This window comes from Vidua chalybeata, chromosome 25, assembly GCF_026979565.1.
Source record: "Vidua chalybeata isolate OUT-0048 chromosome 25, bVidCha1 merged haplotype, whole genome shotgun sequence".
Lineage (NCBI taxonomy): Eukaryota > Metazoa > Chordata > Aves > Passeriformes > Viduidae > Vidua > Vidua chalybeata.
In genome coordinates this window covers 574,841-598,083 of record NC_071554.1, presented here as the reverse complement: position 1 = coordinate 598,083, position 23,243 = coordinate 574,841, and the positions used below count along the sequence as shown (strand labels likewise).

Sequence of the window (23,243 nt, the reverse complement as noted above, 5' to 3'; positions counted from 1 at the left end):
CGCGGGCCCCAAGATGGCGGCGGGGCCGGCGGGCGCCGCCTTTGTTGCGCGCGGGGCCGGGCGGCGGCGGCGCGTGCGCGCGGCGTGAGGGGCGTGAGGCGGCTGCGGTACCGGCCCCGGCCCTGCCCGGCCCCGGCCCCCGGCACGGCCCTGCCCCGGCCCCCGGCTCGGAGCGGCGCCCGCGTGGATGGGATGGAAGCGGGACCCTCGGGAGCAGGTACCGCCGGCGGGGATGGGGAGGTCAGAGCGCTGCCGCGCCGGGGAGCGCCGAGAGGGCGACGGGGGGCGAAAGGGATGAGGCCGGTGGAACGGGGGGCGGGTGGGCTAGGGGGCCCGTACCGGTTGGGGACCGGGGCGCGGGGGAGCGCGGTGGAGGGGTGCGCGGAGGGGACGGCGGCGGGTGGCGGTGGATGTGGCGGCGGCGCGGGATGTGCGGGGGCGATGCCGGGGATCGGAGGATGTCGGAGGCGCGCGGGGGTCTGAGCGGCGGGGCTGCGGGGCCGCGGGGCAGGCGCGTCCGCCGGCTGCCCCGGGAGCAGCGGCGGTGTGGGCGCTGGGGAAGGCGCGATGGAGGGACCCGCAGAAAGCTCGCAGGAGGGGGCACGGGGCCGGGGTCACGTCCAGCCGCAGGTCCCCACAGCGCGGAGCGAGCCCTGCTCAAGGGGCCTGCTCTGCACAAAGCAGCGGCGGCATCCCCTCAGCTTTCCAACCTTTCCCCCAGCTCCCATTCCATTCCCCCCTGCCTCCCACCCCTATCCATCTCCCCGGCTGCCATTCCACTCCCCTCCCTGCCATTCCCTCCCACCCCAGCCATTTAATTCCCCCAGCCCCCCATGCATTTAATCCCCCAGCTCCCCATCCATCCCCCAGCTCCCCGTGCCCCCGAGCTCAGGGAGCGGGGCGCAGGCTGCAGCTGGCGCGGGGCCGGCGACGCCGTGTGCCGTGACAGCACGAAGCGTCTCCTCTGCCCGTGCCAGAGCTGGGCCGAGCTCCAGAGCCACCCCGTAGCCCCGTGTCCCCTGCCCCAACCTCCGCCCCCCGGCTGGGGACGGGAGCAGCTGGCAGCGCCCTTCGTGCCGGGCAGCCCCGCGGGGGTTTGGAGATCTGTTCCCTAGGCCGCAGCATCGGTTGCCGCTCGCTCCTGTGCCTGGCCTGAGCATCGCCAACTCGCGCTGCTGAGTTGCAGAAGGATTTTGGTGCCTAAAATAAGGCAGAGGGAGGGATGGGGTGATGGAGACGCGGGTCACTGCCCTGCTGAGGCACGGGGCGATGGGGATGGGCAGCTGCTGCCCTTCCGAGGGACGAGACAAGGGGATCGGCAGTCACTGCCCTGCCACCTCTCTTGAGCTGGTGGGTTTGCCAACCTCCATAACACATCAGCCTGGTGAGATTCTGACATAAACCTGCTGAGTGTTTGTAAACTTCAGTCCTTTCTTGTGATATTTACTTTAAGTGTGGCACAGAAATCTCCCTGTGTCTGCGTTACCTTCTGGCTACTGGGTGCTTTGTGTTTGGGCTGATTTATGGCCTCTGGAAGCTGTGATTTGGCGGCACCGAGGGCTTTGCCAGCGCCTTGGGGTGATAGCAGTGCTGCTGCCTCAGGGCAACGCAGATAACGCTGCCGGGCTCCCTCCTACCCCAGCCTGAAATTATGCTCTTAAGGTGCTTTAAAAGAATCTCTTGTGTTGGGATGGGGATGCACTTGGTGGACAGGTTTGGGTTTCAGTCTCTGGGCCTGTGAGGGCTGCACTGGGAGCAGGGCTCTGCTGCTGCACCCTTGGGAGTTTCCCCTTCTGTCCCCAAATCTGGCTGGGGGATATCTGCTCTTCACCCCTTGGGCAGGGGACTCATGAACCCCACGTCATCAGAGCTGCTGTGGATCCTGCCCTGCTGTGGCACCCCTTCACTTGTGCCAGACCCCGAGAATGGACTGAGCCTCACACGCGAGCTCTGATGATGCTGTGGCAATAAAGCAGAAACTGGCGTGTGCCTGGATGTGCCCAACATAGAGATGCCTGGAAAGGCAGCGGGAAAACCCAGGACATCTGACCCACAGGCAGCACTCGGGGAGGCACACACATGCAGTGGTTTTAAAAACTAAACTTAGTTTCCCACAACTTTTAGTTTATCCCTTGCGAACTTCCTAAAGGCTGTTAATCTCAACCGTTGTCTTCCTGTGCTGAACCTTGCAAAAACCCCAAAGCTGCTCCGTCTGTTGGGGCTCTTTATCTTCAGGAAACACGAAATTGCGTATGCCTGGTTCTGGGACGGGATTAGGCCGAGAAACAAAGCCAGGAGAAGCACCTTGCCTGGAGACACAGCACGGATGGTTTATCTTTAAACACTCTTTGCAGCCTCTCCCTAAACCCTGGGAAGAACAAAACACAGACAAGTTATTAAGATGGCAGACGCGAGGAGGAAGCCAAATCAGGCAGAGAAGCTGCTCCTTGGGCAGGGTGACCCGCGCAGAGCCACGGGCGGGTCCAACCTCCGCTCCCAGAGCCGCTGGCACTGCGGGGCCGCGGTGGGACGTGGAGAGGAGCTGGCGTCGCTTTTGTCCTGTCCCTCCGGCACTGGGGACCGCCTTTGTCTGCGACTCTCGGCTCTGCGTGTCCCTGGCTGCTGCCCGGGCAGTGCAGGAGCAGCGGGAGACCTCGCGGGGCTGGGCAGGGGGTGTCAGCCTCCGCCCGGCCCAGGCACCGTTAGCTGGGACCCCAGGGTCACTGAGCAGAGTCACGCAGCCTGGATGTGCCACTGGGTGTGCTCAGAGGGGCTGCTGGCACTTGCTGTGCCAGTGTTTCTCAAACCCCGTCAGAGGGATGGAAAAGAGAGCTGCTGGACAGCTGAGGCCAGCTTGGCAGAACCCTCACAGGTCGGCTCATGACTGAGCCGTGTCCACGCTGCCAGCATCACCACACCGCTGGCATCACCACGCTGCTCTCCAGAGCCAGAGCAGCTGGAGTACAGCCCCTGCGTGCGGGTGTGATGGAGTTAGCACCCCTCTTGCTGCTGTTCCTTGGGCTCTGTCGCAGCACCTGCAGCTTCACACTCTTGCTCGGCTCAACCCGTGGGACTGCACGTGCCAGGGTGCAGGGACACCCGTTCAGCCAGACTTCAGGGTGTTACCTGTGATTTCCAGGTGGGAAGCACAGCAGTGTCCTTAGCAATGTTTAGTGTGAGGATACAAAGAACTCGGCAGCTTTCAGATGTCAGTCCTGTAGTAAAGCAGTTTAGAGCCTGTTTTGGCTCATTTTTTGGGTGAAGCCACCCCAGTGCAGGGCAGGACCAGAGCTCGGGCAGCTCAGTCTTGCCCTCAGCAGCCAGGCTCTGGTGCATAGACAGGTTTAATGCTGGGCTCTGATGGCTGCAGGCAGAGCTGCTGTCCCGTGTGTGCATCGCCTGCTGAAACTCAGTTTGGTGTCAAACCAAAAAGCACTCACAGCTGGCAGTGCTCAGGTCGCTCGGAAAGGAACGGGCAGTGATGTCTGCGTTGGCAGAGCTGAGATGGGGCTTTTTGAAGTCTGGGCTTCGTGGAATGGTGTTGGTCGCTGCTTAGAGCCAGTGGTTTTGAAGGTGTCGATCCTGGGGATCGGGAATTCCAATTGCTCATCCTCCCAAGCTGCCTTTCCCACTGGTGCTGCCCCTTGCTTTGCTCCCCGACAGGGATTTCATTTCCCGGGGGGATTCTGGGGTGGTTTAGGATGGAGATGTCTCAGGGTGAGGATGGACCACGCTGCGTGTCCGGTGGCATGGCATTTGCCGCGGCCCTGTCTGCACGTCTCTGGTTCCCGGCTGTATTTTGGCGAGTGGGTGTGCGGAGAGGGGGCCGGCACGGACCCGCCGCCGCCGCAATAAAACTCCCTTTTGTCTGGGCCCCGTTCCCGCGGCCCCTCGGCTGAATGCAGCGCAGGAGAGGATTTCAATGACATGGTAATTTCATGCCGTCCCACCGGCGGCTTCGCCCGGCGCAGGCAGCTGCTGGGCAGCGGGTCGTGTTCCCCAGCTGTTACAATAAATAACAGAAACAAAGCGTATTCCAGCGCTAATTACCTCAAACTTGCTCTCATTTCGGTGGCTCTGCCCTCGCCGCCGTCTCTGCCCGCGGTACCCGGCGCAAGGGCGTCGATGCTCCGCCGCCGGCGCGTCCCCAGGGCACGGCTTTGTGTGCGAAAGTCTGTGATTCCTCCCGGGCCGCGGAATTTCTAATGGCAGCGGATTTCATCCCGCTCACTGGCCGCATTGTGCTGCAGGAACAACACTCGCCCTGCAGCCCCCGGCCCCGGCGCCCGCATTTACATGACAAAGTGGGAGCCTGTGCAGCTTCGCCATGGAGAGTCGAGGTATGCAGGAGCCAACCCCCCCATGCGGGAGCCGCACTATGTGCTGGAGCCCCCCTGTTTCCATGCACTCTGGGTAGCTTTTTAACGAGGCTTCTTCTTGTTAGCTCCTTTTCTGCTGCCTGAGCCGCCTCCAGGCATGAGGTGCCTGGGGATGACAGTCAAGATGTCCATCCGGGATTCCCTGGCAGCATCCTCGGAGCCAGGAGAAGGGTGGCTTTCACTGAGGCAAATCATTGAGGGACCCTGAGTGCTCCAGGGCAGGAACGTAGCATGTGAAAGAATGAGCCAAGCCTGCATGTTCAGCAAAGGGTTTTGGGGTCTCTCCCACCTGGGCTGAAGCAGCCAAGGCTGGATGAGAGCCTGGCTGACATGCTGGAGGTGCTGCCTGGGCAGCTGCTTTGGCTTGTCACATTCAGGGACTGTGTTGTGGTCACCAAAATAAAACTCTGTGAGTCAGCCCAGGGGCAATCTTACCCATCCTCGATGCTGGTCATGGTCCTGCCCTGGTCTTTGCAGAGCATCTCCTGTGCTATCAGGTGCTGCTCCATCTGGCCACTCTGCCCATTTATCTTACCCTGCATTTGCTGTATCTTCTGTGTCCAGTCAAAATTCTGAGCCAACTTTTGTGTTGCTGGAGGGTGGCTCCTTCCTTCAGCTATGATTCATGAGCCTAATTGCGGGCTGTTATGTTCATGGAGCATCTGGGGATCCTCTGGCCAAAGGGTTTGCGTGGATAAGCCTTAGTTTTGGCGTGACCGAAGCAGTGCCAAGTGTGGGATTGCTGTGGGGCGAATTGGTCACACCTCTGCAACTCCTGCCAGCCCCTAACTGGCTTCAGCTCTTCTTGGGCACCCAAGTGCCACTGAGCAGCTGTCAAACTGTGGCACTGCCCTGTGTTCCCTGCATCTCTGGGGTTACCACGGGCACACGGAGCTGTGTGTGGCCCTGCTCACACACGGCTGCCAGGATTGTCTGGGAAGCGAGATGATCCAGAGGAGGAGAAGCTGTGGGTGGTGACCTTGACATGGCTGCAGGAAAGGCAGCAGAGAGCTGCTGCCCCTGACAGATCTTACAGGTGGGCAGTATGGTTCCTCACTCAAACTCAGGGACTGGGAGGCTCCAGCAGCACTGGCAAATACCTCTTTGCTTATGAGCCATGATTTAAAAATGCATCAGCTCGCAGCCAGGGAGCTGGCCACTGCCAAGAAATGTTAATCATGTGGAGACATGACTTAGACCGGGAGCAGCTCATCTGAAAATCAGTTCCTTCAAACGAGCTGCTTCCGAAGTGCAGCGCAGATGTTTTTCGGGGGCGGCTGGCAGTCACCCTGTCCTGGAGCAGCTGTGGGTGCCTGCAGGGTCTGAGTCCTGCAGTGCACTCAGGGATCCTCACCTTGCTCCAAGTCCTGTGCTGCCTTTTCTGAGGAGGTGCTGGGGCCAGGTGAGCCCAGGCTTGGGGCTCCCAGCAGATTTTGGGGCTTTTGAGCTCCTGTTGCAGGGCAGAAGCAGGAACAGAGGTTGGTTTTGGAGAATTAACTTCTGCAGTTCAGCCCCTGGACGCTCACAAGAGCTTTCCCATCCCTTCGGTGTCCTGGAGCACTGGTGGCCTTCCATGGGCAGGAAAAGTCTTGTGAAGTTTGGGTGCAAAAGTAAAAGGCAAATTTGAAGCTTAGTTTGCTGCTCTACTGTTTTTCTGCTTCTGGTATTTTTAGTCTGGAATGGAAATTTGGATTTAAAAAGAAAGTGGATGGGAGAAAGGGGTGCTAAAAGCACCATGTGTTCAGGAGCTTGAATTGGAGCTGGGTTGCTGTCTGTGGGCCGCCGTGGACAGTTGGCCGTGCAGATGGAGCGCTCCAAATACCCCCACACTTGATCCCCGCACTGGCCCAGCTGGCTCGGACCTCACAGTGTTTGAGGAACAAATAGAAGGTGCAAACTGGGAGGAGTGGAGATGGGCAAAGTGGGAATGGGGCAGGAAGGGCAGAGCTCACCTCAGAGAGCAGTGGCGTGGAATAATTCCTTGGCAATATTTTCAGATACATTTGAGTCCAAGGGAGCTGTTGATTTAGAAATGCAGCTCAATCCTGTAGCCATGTGCTGGTGCCATCCTGCATCTCCCGAACTTCATAAGTGAGTCTGTGTAATGAGAATTGTGGAAAAACTGCTATTTCCCTCTTTACAATTCCCCACACTGCTTCAAGTGGGGATTTGGATTTGTTTTGGTTTTTTTTTTTTTTGTGCAAAACCCAGCAGTTCAACAATTGTGTAGAGCAGATGGAATAATGCGTTTCCTGTTTCTTGTGGCATCTTCCCTCCAGCAGTGAGTTGGAATTTGCTGGGGAATGAAGGGGAAACACATGTGTCTGTATGTCCCTGCTGACAGAGTATCCAGGGAATTGCATCCCCTTGGAAAGGGGCACCATGATGATGGGCACCATGATGATGGAGCTCTCCCGTAGCAGGAGGCAGTGCTGGAGCCTGTGCCAAGGGAGTTGGTGGGGCCCCTGTGCCCTGGCACTGCCCTTCAACAGCTCGGCTGGCACCAGTGCTCCCCAGATGGTGCCCAGGGAAGCTGCTTCCTGGTGTGCTGCTCTGAATTGTACCACTGCCACCTCCTGCCAGGAGGAGGGGTAGTGGGACACCTTCCAGTTCAGGATGTGGTGATGGAGGGCGCTGTGACTCTGTGAGATCTGTCTGTCTGTCTGTCTGTCTGGGTGAGTATGGGGTCCCTGGCAGCCCTCCTGACCTGTGCTCTCTTCCACAGCTGCAGGCGCATACCTGCCCCCCTTGCAGCAGGTGTTTCAAGCGCCACGTCGGCCCGGGATAGGAACTGTCGGGAAGCCCATCAAGCTCCTGGCCAACTACTTTGAAGTGGACATTCCCAAGATCGATGTGTATCATTATGAAGTGGATATCAAACCCGATAAATGTCCACGCAGAGTCAACAGGTAAGGCAAGTATTAGAGGTTTGGCACTTGTTCCCTGCTTCCAGTTTCCTAGTGGAGACTCTATAAGTGCCTGTCTCTGTCTTTGCAGTAGAAGCCATTAGGGTGACCATTATGGCAGGGGTCACAGCAGTGGCAGGGGTCATGGCACTGCATGATGCCCACAGGTGGCTGGACCCCCCAGCCGTGTTTGTGCAGCAGTGCTGCTTCCTGGCCTGGGAGCGTCAGGGGTCCAGAGCCTCAGCACAGTCCCTGCTGCTCCAAAGCAGCTGTGCTATTTTGGCAACAATCCCTGATTTAAAAATAGCAAGCCCAGACCTTGGGCCATCATGTTCTTTTCTTTGTTTTCCTTTTTGGTGTGCTCTTCGCTGCCTGTCCCCTCCTGCCCTTGCAGCCCGGGGAGCTCTGTGCCCCGGGGGCCAGCAAACAGATACTGCATGTGCTTTTGGCAGCGAGTCACCCTGTGGCAGCTCCAGCCACTGTGTGTTCCCCTGTGCCATGTACACTCCTTCTTCCCCCCAATGCCACGTGCACTCCTTCTGCCAAAGCCAATGTACTGAGCTGTGGGACGAGGCTTGTGCCCCTGTCCAGGGGCTTTCCTGCCCCACGGGTCTCAGCTCTGCTCTCAGTTGCCCCAGGGAGGGAGGCTAGGGTGGACTGGACAGGTTGCTGAAGGTATCAGGCTGTAAAGAAAGTGACAAAACAAACCTCTCCCTTCTCTCCTCCTGCTCCTCTATCTTGCCTGTATAGGGAAGTCGTGGAGTACATGGTGCAGCACTTCAAACCGCAGATCTTTGGTGACCGAAAACCAGTCTATGATGGGAAGAAGAACATCTACACTGTCACGGCCTTACCCATTGGGAATGAGCGGGTAAGAGGGGGCAGCGAGCCCCATGTGGGCACTGTGACCTCCCTCCTGCCTGGGAAAGACCAGCAGAAAATGACCCTGCCTCATTCCTGCAGGGATGCCATGGTCACTGTCCCTTCCCTCCTGCACCCAGGTTGACTTTGAGGTGACGATCCCAGGGGAAGGCAAGGACAGGATCTTTAAAGTCTCTATCAAATGGATGGCCATTGTGAGCTGGCGCATGCTGCACGAGGCCCTGGTCAGCGGGCAGATCCCCGTCCCACTGGAGTCCGTCCAGGCGCTGGATGTTGCCATGAGGCACCTGGCTTCCATGAGGTACCTGTGCTGAGGGACAACGCGGCTGTGCCAGGGAGGGGAGGGGACTGCTGCCCTTGGCAGGCTGCTGTGGCTGGGACTGGCCTTGACAGTCATCGGAGGAGGCAGCTGTGCCAGCCGTGTCCTTGGGTGCTCCTGAAAAAGAAATAGAGAGGGTGATGCAGCTGTTAGGGCGAGTGCCAGCCCGGGGATCTGGGGGTGCTGCCGTGGGCCCAGTGTGTGCCACTGACATGGTGTGTCCTGGTTCACAGGTACACTCCCGTCGGCCGCTCCTTCTTCTCCCCCCCTGAAGGCTACTACCACCCCCTGGGAGGGGGCAGGGAGGTCTGGTTCGGCTTCCACCAGTCAGTCCGGCCTGCCATGTGGAAGATGATGCTCAACATCGATGGTGACGTTATTTCTCATGCTGGGGAGCTGCACTGGAAGGGCTGGGTGTATTTGGGAAGGCTGATTGAGAGCAGAGACACATTCTGATGTCTGTCCCACAGTGTCGGCCACTGCCTTCTACAAAGCCCAGCCTGTCATCGAGTTCATGTGTGAGGTGCTGGACATCCGGAACATCGACGAGCAGCCCAAGCCCCTGACGGACTCGCAGAGAGTGCGTTTCACCAAGGAGATCAAAGGTAGGGCCCCCACAGAGCTCTGGAACCTGTTCCCTGACACTGGCTGTGGTTTGTGTCCCACCCAACCCCTGCAGCAAGGTGGGGCTACAGAATGTGCACATTTTAAATGTCTTCTGGGGCACCACTGCCTCCCTCATGCTATTGTTGGGGTATCTGCAAGCAGGAAATTAGTTAAGGAAGCTGTTGGCAGTGTCCTGGAGAAGTTGGGCAAGGGGAAATTGCTCCCATCTTCACCATGGCTGTGCTTTGTCTCGCTGTCTCACATCAGGTCTGAAGGTGGAGGTGACCCACTGTGGGCAGATGAAGAGGAAATACCGCGTGTGTAACGTTACCCGACGGCCAGCCAGCCACCAGACGTAAGGCGGGTGGGCAGATGCCCTTGGAGAAATCCGCGCTGTTCTCCTTGCTAACAGCTGCTGGTGTCGTTAGGGAGAGCTGAACAGGAAGCTCCAGTCTTTGATGGCAAAAGGAGATGTGTCTGGGGCTCTGCAGCCCTGTGCCATGTGTGGAGTGGGATGCAGGGAGATGGGGGCGCACAGGATGCTGTGTCTGGCAGGTGGAGCGCGGCAGCGGGTAGGAGCTGACATGCCAGGAATTGTCCTACTTTTTACCTCCGGGTTTGGTTTTCTTCATTCTTAAAATACTCACTGCCAGAGCAGAGACTTTGTCAGGGGCTAGCTCAAGTGTCTGCCTTGGAATTTTTTGTGTGTGCCTGGAAGCAGGCTGGGCCTGGGCACCCCTCGGTGTCTCCTGTGCACCAGCATCCATGGGTCGCGGCCTTGGGGCGTGGCGAGTGCAGGAGGAATGTGGCACCTCACTGATGTAGTCAGCCTGCCTCTACTGTAATTTTGGTCCTCTGCAGGTCAATATCAGGTCAATTCTCCATTTTCATGGAGCTCTTTATGAGGCTGGGAGCAGCTGGTGCTGGCTGAGGATGGGTATTGTGCTCCAGCTCTAGATGTTGTGGCACCTCTCAGCCCTGCAGCCAGGAAGTTTGATATTTTTTTTTCCCCCCCTGTTTCTGAAGGGAAATGTTCCCCTCCTGCCTCCCTCTACCCACCCTGCAACTGCTGTCCTGTACCTGGAGAGGCCAGTTAGCCTTTCCCTGGAGTTCATTTCAGCTCCCAGAGAGGACACCAGGCATAGAAGCCCTCTTGAGTGCCAGTGTTGTACTTTTGTGCCCAACCATGGCATGTGTGGTAGGTCCTACAATAAACATCTGCCCTGATTAACTGGATTAGTGAGAGAGAGAGCTTTATTTAGGGACCTCAGTCCCACACCGGGGTAACAGAATTCCTGACTCCATTTCTGAAAATACCACTGTTGTGCTTTTTATTTTGTTGTATGGCAGCTCAGGCTGGGAGCCTGGCAGCTCCCTTTTCCCAGCCACAGTAAATAGTGCCTGAGGTCTGGAAGTGTCTGTTCTGAGTAGGTGCATCCCTTGTGTCCTGCCTCTGCCAGGTTCCCCCTGCAGCTGGAGAGTGGTCAAACAGTGGAGTGCACAGTAGCTCAGTACTTCAAGCAGAAATACAACCTGCAGCTGAAATATCCTCACCTGCCCTGTCTCCAGGTTGGCCAGGAACAGAAACACACGTACCTTCCCTTGGAGGTGAGTGCTGGTACCTGTGGTTTGGGGCTGTGCTCAGCTGTGGTCCCCTTGTGTCTTACTTGTCCCCAACACATGGCTGCCATCTGTCCCCTCCCCTGCAGGTGTGTAACATCGTGGCAGGCCAGAGGTGCATCAAGAAGCTCACAGACAATCAAACCTCAACCATGATAAAAGCAACAGCCAGGTCTGCCCCAGACAGGCAGGAGGAGATCAGTCGCCTGGTACGTGGCACAAGTGCCTGGGAGGCAGGGTTGGGGCTTGGCACCAGTGGCAGGTTATGGCATCGTGTCCATGGTGGATTTTGCCATGGTCCTGCTCCTCAGCTGCTCTCTGGTGGAGAGCTGTGACCTGCTGAGAAGGTGTTGGTGAGGTTAATGGTGGGGTTTTATCCTCCTCTTCCCACTGAATCCCTGCACAGAGGTGCCTGTGTGTATGTAATGGACAGTGGCACAGGTGAGCCTGGCTCAAAGAGTCCACGCAAATGCACATGCAGAAAATTCGGGCCCTTGCACTGATGGAATCTGATCCAAAGGGAGCTAGAACTATGGGAAAAATGGGAAACAGATTAGAGACACGCCTCTGGCTGTGGTGTATGTGGGGGTGTGTGTGGTGGGGCTGCAGTACAGGAACTCTGTGTCTGGCCACTGGTTAACGGTTAATTTTGTTCCCCAAATGCGTACATCTGGGCTTTTGAAGACAGGGACATGTGGTGTTCTTTCTGGAACTCTTGATAAGTTTCTTGCCAGTCTGAACCATCCTGTTGAAGTCTTAAATCTCAGGAGCAGGCTGTGCTGTTAGTTGCATTGGTTAGTGTGTTTCAAAATCAGGTCTCCATGGGTCAGTTTGCAGGAGAGAGTTTGGGCCTCAGTGTTGATCTGCTCGACCTCCCCTGTCAGAGGTGCTCCACCTGCAGCTCTGTGGAGAACAGGGCTTCAGGTGTCCATATTTCCTGGCCAGCTGCAGCTGCCTGGGATGCAGCAGTTGGTCTTACTCACTCCCATGGCCCTTCCTTCCCTCTGCAGATGAAGAATGCCAGCTACAACCTGGATCCATACATTCAGGAGTTTGGGATCAAGGTGAAGGATGACATGACGGAGGTGACAGGGCGGGTCCTGCCGGCTCCCATCCTACAGTATGGAGGCCGGGTAAGTGGGGCTGCCTGGGATGGGCTGCACTGTGCAGGGAGATGCTGTCAGCTCCTGGAAACACTGAGCAAAAGTTGTGTTATCTTCATGTTAGAGCTGGAATGTTTTATCAAAGTGCCTTGGCTTTGAGTTTTTTGCAATACAACTGGTTCTGAAAGTTGTAGCCAAGAACCATTGGTGATGAGATGAAGAAGAGAGGGGTGCTCAGCATAGGGCAGCTCAGGTGAATTTTCTGTCACTGCTGAGGAGCTGAGGCTGTGGATTGCCCATTGCCAGGGGGTCAGCTCCAGCTGCAGCACTGGGACAGGGAGCACAGCCCCAGCCCATGCAGGGGCTCTGGGGCTGCGGGGCCGGGCAGGCTGCGGCCGCGCTCTGACCCTCTGTTTGCCTTGCAGAACCGGGCCATTGCAACTCCCAACCAGGGCGTGTGGGACATGCGAGGGAAGCAGTTCTACAACGGCATTGAGATCAAAGTCTGGGCCATTGCCTGCTTTGCCCCGCAGAAGCAGTGTCGAGAGGAGGTGCTGAAGTAAGGAAAGGGGCAGCCCATGTGGGTGGGGGAAGCCAGAGGGAGCCACACTGCTGCTCGCAGCTGGGGACTGCATGTCCGGCATCGCCACTTCTGGAGCAGCAGGGAGCTCCGCTGCTTGTGGTGCCAATCTGATGTGGGTGTCCAGTTCCTGTTGCTTTTGGTTTATCCAGAAAGCCTAACTGTTTGTCCCAGGTGCAAATGGTCCCTAAGCCATCACAAAGCTGCCAGGTTGGAGTGAGTACCTGTGAGTTGTCAGTCAGGCTCTCCTCGATCTACTCTTTGCATCTGGGAGCTGCAGTATTGGGAGATGAAACTGCTAGCTTTAAAGCTGTATTGAACTCTTCTAGTCTGAATCTCCCCAAAGAGAAGGGGCTCTGAGGATTAAAAATTTCCCCAATAATCTGAAATTATGTAATTCATGTAGGAAGCATCCTAACTTCCCATGAGTTATTACAGAGAGGTTTTAGGCTTTCTGAAAAAGCTTTTGTAGTTTAGAGAATATGTTTCTCTAGCAAAGTGAGACAGAGCAGGAACAGTTTATTTGAATTAGGGAAATGGTCACTTTGTTTTTGGATTCTTCTGGGGCCTTAGGTTTCTCCTGACTGAGAGTGGATGCATCGAGGTGAGCGCTTTGTGTGTCTCTTCTGGGTGTTTGGCATGGTCAGTGTTTGGGGTTTGGAAGAACTCAGAGTGTCCGTGTCTGCAGTACCTGGGTGCAGGTGGGAGTGACACTGCACTCCTCCCATGATCAGTGTGGCTGAGTTGTGGTAAGTGCAGGCTGGCATCAGCTTTGCAGTCACCTGGAAATCAGCTGTTGCAGGCAGCAAGTTTGTTCCCCACTACTCCAGCTTCCTAAGGGAGAAGGGCTCAGCTCCATTGCATTAGGCAGTGCCAGTACGTGGGTAAGAGGGCACTGAGAAGGGACAGTTCAGCCCTGACATGTGCTGGTCTTGTGTTTCCTGTGCCACGCATGTGCTGGGTGCCATCGAGCCACCAATAGGTGATGTGATGGCCCTGTCTGTGTGCTGTGCTGCAGCACTCAGCCGTGGGGCCCCGTGCTCGGTGGCACAGCTGGCGTGCAGGAGGGCTCAGGGCTCACAGCCTCTCCTCCCGGCACAGGAACTTCACGGACCAGCTGCGCAAGATCTCCAAGGACGCCGGGATGCCGATCCAGGGCCAGCCCTGCTTCTGCAAGTACGCCCAGGGTGCAGACAGCGTGGAGCCCATGTTCCGACACCTCAAGAACACCTATTCAGGGCTTCAGCTCATCATTGTCATCCTGCCAGGGAAGACACCTGTGTACGGTGCGTCTGGGGCGAGCACAGAGAGAAGGGCTTTGGGCTGGCTCCTGCAGGGCTGGCTCAGCAGGGCTGTCTCTCCCCATCCCCGAGGGTGCTGCTGGAAGTGGTGCAGGGCTCATTGCCTTGTGCTCACCTGCTTCCTCTGCCCACAGCCGAAGTGAAGCGTGTTGGGGACACTCTCCTGGGAATGGCCACACAGTGTGTCCAGGTCAAGAATGTGGTGAAAACCTCCCCACAGACCCTTTCCAACCTCTGCCTCAAGATCAACGTCAAGCTTGGCGGGATCAACAACATCCTTGTGCCTCACCAGCGGTTCGTACAGCCACTGCCTCTCATAGTTTTGGGGTTGTATCCCAAGTCCCTCATGGTGCTGCCTGCCTGGCTTTATGTGGTGAAGAGGGAGCCTTCATAAAGTAGCTCTTTGAAGTGGGGGTTTGTAACTTGTTTCACCTTGTTGATAACGAGGTGTTAATATGTCCAGGCCAGAGTTGGAGGTCACGGGATAGCCTTGATATATCATCTGCTCCTCTCCATTGGGTTGTACATCACCCTGAGATCGCCCCAAAGGCTGACTGCTTGTTTTCTCTTCTTTCCTCTCCCACCAGCTCTGCCGTCTTTCAGCAGCCAGTGATCTTCCTCGGAGCTGATGTCACTCACCCGCCAGCAGGAGATGGGAAGAAACCCTCCATAACAGCTGTAAGTTCACAGCTTGGTGCCCAAAAACCCTGCAGGACGCAGGAGCTGGAATGGGATTCACGTGTCCATGTGTTACTGCTGTCCCCCATGATGACACTTCTCGGGGTGGGCATGTACCCTGTCAGATGTTTTTATCCCAGTCTTGGGAGATTTCATCCCGATCCCTTCCTGCCCCTCCGCGCAGGAAAGCTGCAGTTTTTGGGAGCCGCGGGGAGACTGCCAGCTGCCACCAGATGGGGCTTGTGGTGTGCTGGCCCCTGAGAGTACGGGGAGCTCGGTGCTGCATGGAGTCATCCTGGGGCATCCCTGTCCAGCTGCAGCCCTTCAGGGACCTTCCCCCTGCTGGAGAGCTGGGGTTTGGGACATGGAGGAAACTGGGGCGACTGGGCTTCTTAGCCCTTTGTGGAGGAAGATTTGCCTTTTTCTCAAATTAAAAATGAGCATCCATGGAGCGAAGTGCCAGGGACAGCTTGTGCCCTCCGTTGGGCTGGGAGACACTGCCCTGTGCTCGTTGGCATGCAGGATAAGCACGTCAGCGTTTTCCTATTAAGTTCTTAACTTTCCAGGACTCACAGCTCAGGTTTTCCTTGGCATGCAAATGTGTCTTTGGAGGAGTGTTTTTTTCTTAATTAGAAGGGGTTGGGAAAGGCTTTGGGCTGTTTGCTGTAGGTGTGGGTGGGACAGAACAGTCTGTTTCCTGGCGGCAGAGCTTCCCCTCTGAAAATATCTTTTGTGGTTTGTGCAGGACCACTGGGGCTTTTTTCTTAATTTTTGTGAAACCTTTTTTGAAGCTGCAGGGGAGGAGAAGGGTAGAGCCTTTGAAGTAACTTGACAATGTTCCTGATGTGTTGCTGGTTGGACAACAGTAGTGGGTCTGTGGCTGAAACTAAAGGAACAGTTTCTATTGTACACATTGGCTGTAGTGGGGGAGCCCCAACCCCAGAGCTGTGTTTGCAGAGTGAAAGTGAAAGTGTTGGGGAGGGCAGGGGCAGCAGATTCACACTGCTGAGGATGTAGAGTCCGTGGTGCTTCCCCTCTGCTCAGGGGACGTGGGGCACACAGCACAGTCACTGCTGAGTGTGGGGAGTGAGGCAGCTGGGTGTCTGCTCCCCAACACGGGCGAGCACTTGATTCACGCTGTGCCCCCAGCCCTGTGTCACAGCCAAGCCCAGCTGCCCCTGAGCTGTTGCTCTGACGTGTCTGAGGTCTGCCTGCACTGCAGTGGGAACTCCCTGCTCAATGGCTGTCATACAGTGACCTACCATGTCCCTAGGCAGCCCCTGGCTGTCTGGGGCAGCCCTTGGTTGTCTTGGGCAGCCCCACTCCCTCTCACTGCCAGGCAGAAGTGAAGCAAGGGCAGAGCAGCAGCAGCAGTCCCCCACAGCCACGGCATTCAGTGGCACCCACCAAAGTTGTCTCACTGGAAATTCCCACAAACATTTAAAAGGGCATGGCAGAGTGTGACATCAGGATGTGGCCATGACCAGAGATGTCCCTTTTGGGCACTGAGTGCCTGTACAGTATTTGCTGTCCCATGTGATCTGTGAGTTCAGGTGCCCTGCCCATCGCCAGCTGTTCATGTGGGAAGCAGGTGGAAGCTGGGAATGTCCCACATCCCCTCTGTCCTCCCTGGTGTAAGACATGGCCTGGCCTGTCTGTCGCTGCAGGTTGTGGGCAGCATGGACGCCCACCCGAGCCGGTACTGTGCCACGGTGCGCGTGCAGCGTCCTCGCCAGGAGATCATTGAGGACTTGTCCTACATGGTGAGGGAGCTCCTCATCCAGTTCTACAAATCCACACGCTTCAAACCCACCAGGATCATCTTCTACCGCGATGGTGTTCCTGAGGGGCAGCTCCCACAGGTGAGGAACCCTCAGATCCCCGTTGGCCAGCGGGGCTGCACCAGCTCCCATGAGGTTCCTTAAGGGTGCTCAGGGACAGCTGGGTGCTGGTGTGTCCCCTCATTCTGTGTGCCCTTGTCTCTCCAGATCCTTCACTATGAGCTCCTGGCAATCCGAGACGCCTGCATCAAACTGGAAAAGGATTACCAGCCTGGCATCACCTACATCGTCGTCCAGAAGAGGCATCACACCCGTCTCTTCTGTGCAGACAAGAACGAGAGGGTGAGTGCTGCAGGGTGCCAGGGCTGGAGGCGGCTGATTCATCCCTGTCTGATGGAAGAGCCAGCCCTGGCTTTCTGAGAGGAAATCTCACCACTGGCAGGGAGAGATTATTCTGAATGAAACGTGCTGCTCAGTGGACTCCTACAGCCACATGGATTAGTCTGCTTCTAGAAGCCCAGCCAGATGTTTGCTGTTATTATGAGTTACTGGGTGCTGATGATCCTGATGACTCTTGAAATAGCCTCTATCAGCTTGAAAACATCTGTTGTTTTGGTGATAGCTGGAGTTGCTGACGTGACAGTCTGAATAACCCCTTGCTTGCTCACAGCTTGTTCATGTGTGCTCTGCAGTAACACTGATTGCTGTCACTGTTCCTAGATTTCATCTGAATTTAATGGTCAGATTGAGTCTAACCAGACTGCTCCACACGAGCAGGAAGATTTAATCTTGGGACCTAAGGACAGATTTTAATCAGGATGTAAAAGCCCCAGTATCTTGTGGCACAGACTCCAGCACATGCCCTACAGAGATCCCTGGTGTTTTCCTCATCTCTGAAGTAGTATGGGCCCCTGCCCAGCCCTCACCCTGCTGCTCTCTTTCCCATGCTGTTGGTTATGTCTCCATGTCATGCCTGGTGTTGATGCCTGCAAAAAATGCCAGCAGGCCTATTTGGGCAGGGAGCAGAGTAGGATGAGCTGCTTCTGTCCCCCCTGAACGGGCACTTGGAGACCATCTCTACATCTCAAAGGGAGATGGGGACCCTCTACTGTGGTCCTGGGACAGGGCAGCTGTGTTCCAGTGCTCTTGGCAACTGGAAATAACCAAACTCTGCAGTGCTTGGATCTCTTTCTATTCCCTGCAGATTGGAAAGAGTGGGAACATCCCAGCAGGAACAACAGTGGATACCAACATCACCCACCCCTTTGAGTTTGACTTCTACCTGTGCAGTCATGCAGGCATTCAGGTACTGTGCTCCAGCGCTGGCTCTTGGGATGCTGCTGGGTTTTTTGGCTGCTGTTGCAGATTGTCCTCATGCATTTGTCCTGGCCCTGTCACAGCCTCCCTTTAGCATGGAGACGTGGGCAGTTGGATTTGGGGATAATTGGATCTGAGCTGCCACTGCGGTGGTTTGGCAAGCAGGTGCAGGGTTTGTGCTGCTGCTGCTGCATCGTGTGGCACGTACTCTGTTTCTCTCCTGAAGCCAAGGGTCTCTCCTAAGAGATTTTCCTCCTTCAGAGCAGCCAATTCAGCAGCTTGTCAGCTGGTGTCTGAGCGTGCCGGGCTCGCCGGGGCGCCGGTCATCAGCGGGGACCTGCTGTCTGGCCGTGGGCGGGAGAGCCAGGCCAGCCGTCCCTGCCTGCTCTGCAGCTGCCTGGCTGCAGGCAGCCAAGATTAGTCAGAAACTGGCCTGGAAAAACTGCACTCGTGTAATCTGCAGCTGCTTCCAGAAGAGAGGCTGCTCGGTTTCCCCTCCCCTGCGCAGACAGCCGGAGCTGGCCTGGCTCGGTGGGGATGCAGTGGGGGATGCAGTGGGCTGTGTGGCACAGAGGGAACAGGCACCAGGCAGCAGCACTGGTACTGCTTTGCACCTCGGTGCTAAGGGCTTTCCTGCCTCGCTGCCACGTAGGGTTCTCACAGCAGGGAAGCACAGGAATCCCTCCTGCCTAGGCTGGCTGACAGATCATTTAGATCAGCTTGCAGCTGCATCCGGGTGCAAGCAGCATCTCTCACACCGACCCCCTCCTCCCCAGGGCACGAGCCGTCCATCCCACTACTACGTGCTGTGGGATGACAACCGGTTCACGGCGGACGAGCTGCAGATCCTCACGTACCAGCTGTGCCACACCTACGTGCGCTGCACCCGCTCCGTCTCCATCCCGGCCCCGGCCTACTACGCCCGGCTGGTGGCGTTCCGGGCGCGGTACCACCTCGTGGACAAGGAGCACGACAGGTGAGGGGCACAGCCCGTGGCCCTGGGAGGGCAGAGCCAGCCGTGGGCAGGGGACCTTGATCTTTGGAAGTGCCTGTGTCTGAGAGTGCTGCGGCAGAGCCTTTCTAGGGGAAGACCTGCATGTAGCTGCATCTTCTTAAGGCCCAGCACAGGGGGAATGGGGATAAAGGAGAGTTAAATCCTATCCTGAGCTCATCCCATGCTCGTGGGAGCATTCCAGGGGTGTCTGAGCGTTTCCAGCTGCCTCAAGGTGCTGGAATCTGCAGTACAGGCACGGTCACCAGCATGCACAGCGTCCCTGTGCACTGCAGTGAGGTGACTTCCTGTGCTGCCAGCACTCAGCTGATCCCCATCTCCAGGGAAGTTTCTCAGTGTACCTGGGGGGAAAATATGAAATAATTACGCAGTGATTTCCTTGATTTTCAGTGGCGAGGGCAGCCATATATCTGGACAGAGCAACGGCAGAGACCCCCAGGCCTTGGCGAAGGCTGTGCAGGTTCATCAGGACACTTTACGTACCATGTACTTTGCTTGAAAGCCTAACTTTTGTTACCTCACTCAAGAAAGCTTTCAGATTTGTAGGAGCCATACAAAAAAGGAAGCATTGGGACACCTTGTTTTTTTTTTCCAATGAGAAATCACTGCAGGGCAGGCAGTGTCGACTTGAGGCAGGAGACCAGCACCATGGGACAGAACGATCCAACACCTTTGTAGGATTGGAAGAGACTGATGACGATGATGATTATTTTTTTAATTTTTTCTGGCTTTGCAAAATTTTGACCTGACCAAACACATGAAGGCATTCAAGGGAAGGGATAAAACTCCCGGGAGGCGGAAGCAGGTTTTCATTTTTAAGATGCAATACTAGAGACTCCTGACTGTGAACTGGCGGCTTTGGTCCTCCGTTGCCCACCAGGCGCTGGTAGGTATTTTTTGTGGGGGTTGGGGGAGGGGATTTTTAGAGCCTTAAAACAGAAAACTAGATTTATAAAACTAATATTTTAGATTATGAGATGCTTTAATGGGTTGAGGGGAAAAAAAGAAAAAAAAACCAACAAAACAACTAGTTTATAGGAGAATTGTAACACTAACAGTTCCCCGCCCCCGAGAAATTCCCCCCGGATAATGTAAGGCACCCTAGCACTTAGCTCAGAACTGAAAACTGTCTTCCTCGTGTTACAAGCTAGTCAGCTGCTGCCGCTCAAAGCAACAGTCACAGACTTTTCCATGGGTGAGTGCCTTACTATGATGCTGCAAAATTTCAATGTTTTTAATCATGTAAGGAAACTAGTAATCTTGTCTTGATGGTGGTCCATATTTCCATCAGAAGGAGTTAATTTCTATGGTCCTCAGTTGCAGTTTGTGTCAGATCACGACCTCATGGTGGTTAAACCCCATTGAAAGATGTGCACTTTCATACAGGACACGTTTAATGGCTGCTGACCCATTTTTGTTTTCAATGTACTACTTGTTATTTAAAACTGTTTCTGACAAATGGGGGCATCTCCATCCCATTAGGACATAACGCGCTATCCATGTTTTTCTTTCTTTTTCCCACCACCCCCCCCCCGAATTTTTATGATGGACACCGGGATTTTTTTACTAAACATTATTTTTATACGATATTGAGTCTGTTGCCAAAATCCACAAGTCATTAACATTCTCAGAGTTTACATCCCCACACTTCCTGAGGCTGTGTGCTCACGCCGCAGCTCTCCAACATTTCTGTCCAGTGAGTGCTGCCACTGCAGCCTGTGCTGTGCCGGGTGCTCCACAGTGCCCATTGCCCGTGTGCATTTGGCACGTGTCTGCCCGGGCCGGCTGCTTTCCCACCCACCACATCCCCACCTCCAGCACCTCCAGGCTCTCACCCTCTCTGCTGCTAGGTTTTGCTGCTCTTTGTGTCATGGTATCACTGCTCTCATGCCCAGGATTTTTATTCTGAAAGCACACCAGATTGTTCCTTAGATGTTGTTGTCAGGGGGGAGACTCCCGATTTGTGCTTGTACCAGGCAAACAGCCTTTTTCCCCACAGGAACCTGGTCACTGCTTTTCAGACCCGTTTTGCTGCACAGTGACCGTACGCACGGTGGCGGGGCCGTGGTGGCAGTTCAGTACCAATATCATCCGGGCACATTATCTGGGTTTTTTTCTATGAAAGTGTTCACAGCGCTTCCTTCAAGAGACAAACGAGGCGCACGCTCCTGCCACGTTCTGAGGGGAAGAGCTCTGGTATCATTTTCCTGCCGAACGCGTTTCCCAGGCAGCCCCACGCGAGCGCTGCCCCTGGCCCGCGCGCGGACAGAAGCACATCTACACCTCTTTGGTTTGTACTTTCTGACGTTGAAACTTGCCTTGCCTTCATGAAAACCACACCGGTCATGTTGGCTCATTGAGCTGTCCTAATCCCGGGAATTCATTCTTCCCGTTTTCTTTTGGGGCAACGTGTTTGTGAACAGTGACAACATCACTATGCTATGCAAACTAAGTGCTGAGCCCACTGATGTCACGTTTGGTGAAGATCCTACGTTTAGCACAGTCCTGTTTTCCTCAAGACCACACTGTTTGGTTCATATCCTCCTTTGCACCTTGTGTCAACCTCCACTGCTGTATATCCTCAAGGTGACGGGGAGGAGACCAGGACCTATCTGTGGTCAGTAGGTAGGGAACTCTTAGGAAGGCTTTTAGAGCGTAGGGAACACATCAACACTAAGTGTCAACATGAGAAGCCTACATTCCTCTACACAAGTGCCTGCATAGTGACACCAATCAGCACCTCCATCTCATCCTCTGAACTCTGACTTATGTTCATTGAAAGCAAAACAATCTCAGAGGGGCTGTTCCCTCTCACCTGGTGTTAGAAAGCTCCTCATTAAGAATAAAATCGGGGTCAAGGTCAAGGTTCTCTCTGCAAATCAGTTTGTTCACCAGCATTACACCGGAACGCACCTGGCTGCTGCTCTGCAGTGAGGGGCAAAGGTATTTTGGTTCCTCGTTTTAATTTTAGTGTTTTAGTTGGGTCTAGAATTCTGAAATGTCTTTTAGTAGCTGTGGCATAGCACGTGCCATTTTTAACCATTTGAAAAGAGATAGTGTGGGCATTTACAGAAACAGCTTGTTGCTCTGTAACAATTTTTTTTAACCTTGAGACTTGAAATGTAAAATGGACCTTTAAGATTTGCACTCATTTGTAAGGTGGCTGTTCATAGAAAACTATGAATGAAGACTTGCTGATGTAGCACCTACTTTTAACAGCAATTTTAACTACACAAAAGCTTCACAGCTTCTGAAACTCAGCTGTTGACTTGCAGATCGTGTTCTGCCCTTACTTCACCCTCTGCGTTGGGTTTTCATGGTTTTGGATAAACAAAAAAGCCAAACTCAGTAGCTGCTGTGCCCTTTAAACCCTGTTTTGAAGAAGTTTAGAGAAGTTGGAGTGACCCGCATGTTTTCTAAACCGGACTATGCACCGTACCCTCTCCGCGCTCCGGCATCGGCATTTCTCCCCCTCTCTTGTCTGAGATGCAAACGAGTAGCTGCATGTTGAGGTGCGTTTGCTGCCTGTAGCGGATAGGTGTTACCCCAGGTACATATCAGGATCTGTAGTTAGCCACAAACCCCACACGGGCATCCCGATCAGCTCCGAGTCTCTGCCTTCTCCAACACGCACGAGTTCCACCCGCGCCTGGAAGCGCTGCCGAGTGCATGCAGTTCTGTGGGAAGAGGAGTAGCTTTCATTTACCTGTAGAATGCTGTTGATTCCCTTATATCTGAACAGAGAGGGCTGCTCTGCCCTCTCCCCGCAGCTTCCAGGGCAGTCGGGGTGTTCTGGGATCGCACACGATGTCTCAAACAGCCCAAGCATCCAGCGTTGCCTCGCGGAAGGTTTTCTTCTTGGAAAATCAGTGTGAAATAAAAGAATGTGATTGTTTCAGGAAGGGAAGCCAGACAGCAGGAGAGCAATAAACAAGTGAAATTCATATCTTGCCTGAGTGATTTGCACTTCAATAGTTGTGAAAGAAAATTTCCAGGACTCCAGTGCTTTTGTGTTCGATTTCCAGCCCCTTTCGTACCTCCTTTCTATGAGCAAGTGTGGGACTGTACATAGGGTGTTTACAGGACGCTCCGTTTGGGTTGTTATTTTTCTTGTGGGTTTTTTTTGCTCTAGCTTGAACTCTGTATGGTCCATTTGTTAAATAGCCGTGAATAGTTGATGTACAGTACTTACTAAACAAGCAGCAGCACAAAACTTATTTTATTAAGAAAATATGGCTTATATTTTAAAGGTTGAATATCAATTTTTTTTTTTTGTATGTGTGGAATTGAGACTGGTGAAGAGTAACAAAATCCTTGGATTAGGCCAAAAGAAAATACTGTCAGATCCTAACCACCTCTTTATTAAAGAAAGCAGTATGATTAAAGAGCTCCAGAACATTGTATTTATATTGGATTTGATTTAATTGCCTTTGTGGATTTTTTTTTTTTTTTTTTTGCCTTGGTCCTGATTTTTGCTTGCAACTTCGACTTTGCAGTCCCAAGTGTCTGTTACCCTGTAACTGTTGGCAGAAGACCTAAATAAAAGCAATGTGAATATGTCGGGGTGACACTCCTGAGTCACATCTCGTGGGGAGGGGACTGAAGGTGTCAACACAAAAGCCCTCGGGAAAGGCTGGGGGACAAACAGGGAAACGCTGAGTGGAGCTGAAGTGCATCAGACACCACAGAGGATCCAGCACCCCTCACTGTCCAGATCTCAGTTCAATGAGAGAAACACTTAGGCAAACACATACGTGCT

General features: G+C 54.7%; 1 protein-coding gene across 2 annotated transcripts; it reads left to right on the top strand.

Moving 5' to 3' along the window:
• Nucleotides 1-110: 110 nt before the first annotated feature.
• On the top strand, nucleotides 111-23,041 carry LOC128799764 (protein argonaute-1). 2 transcript variants are annotated; one of them, XM_053964450.1, is made up of 19 exons: nucleotides 111-217; nucleotides 7,105-7,288; nucleotides 8,036-8,156; nucleotides 8,287-8,468; nucleotides 8,720-8,856; nucleotides 8,957-9,091; nucleotides 9,360-9,447; nucleotides 10,553-10,700; nucleotides 10,802-10,921; nucleotides 11,723-11,845; nucleotides 12,241-12,374; nucleotides 13,497-13,681; nucleotides 13,831-13,990; nucleotides 14,284-14,374; nucleotides 16,042-16,236; nucleotides 16,363-16,497; nucleotides 17,360-17,461; nucleotides 18,249-18,448; nucleotides 18,875-23,041. In XM_053964450.1, the coding sequence occupies exons 1-19, from the start codon at nucleotides 193-195 to the stop codon at nucleotides 18,981-18,983; spliced, it is 2,574 nt and encodes an 857-aa protein (XP_053820425.1). In that variant the 5' UTR covers nucleotides 111-192; the 3' UTR covers nucleotides 18,984-23,041. The 2 variants fall into 2 exon arrangements, 1 of the variants encoding a protein (XP_053820425.1); XR_008434828.1 differs by lacking the exons at nucleotides 111-217; nucleotides 7,105-7,288; nucleotides 8,036-8,156; nucleotides 8,287-8,468 and having other exon boundaries at nucleotides 8,771-8,856; nucleotides 18,875-19,370; nucleotides 20,484-23,041.
• The last annotated feature ends 202 nt before the right edge of the window (nucleotides 23,042-23,243 follow it).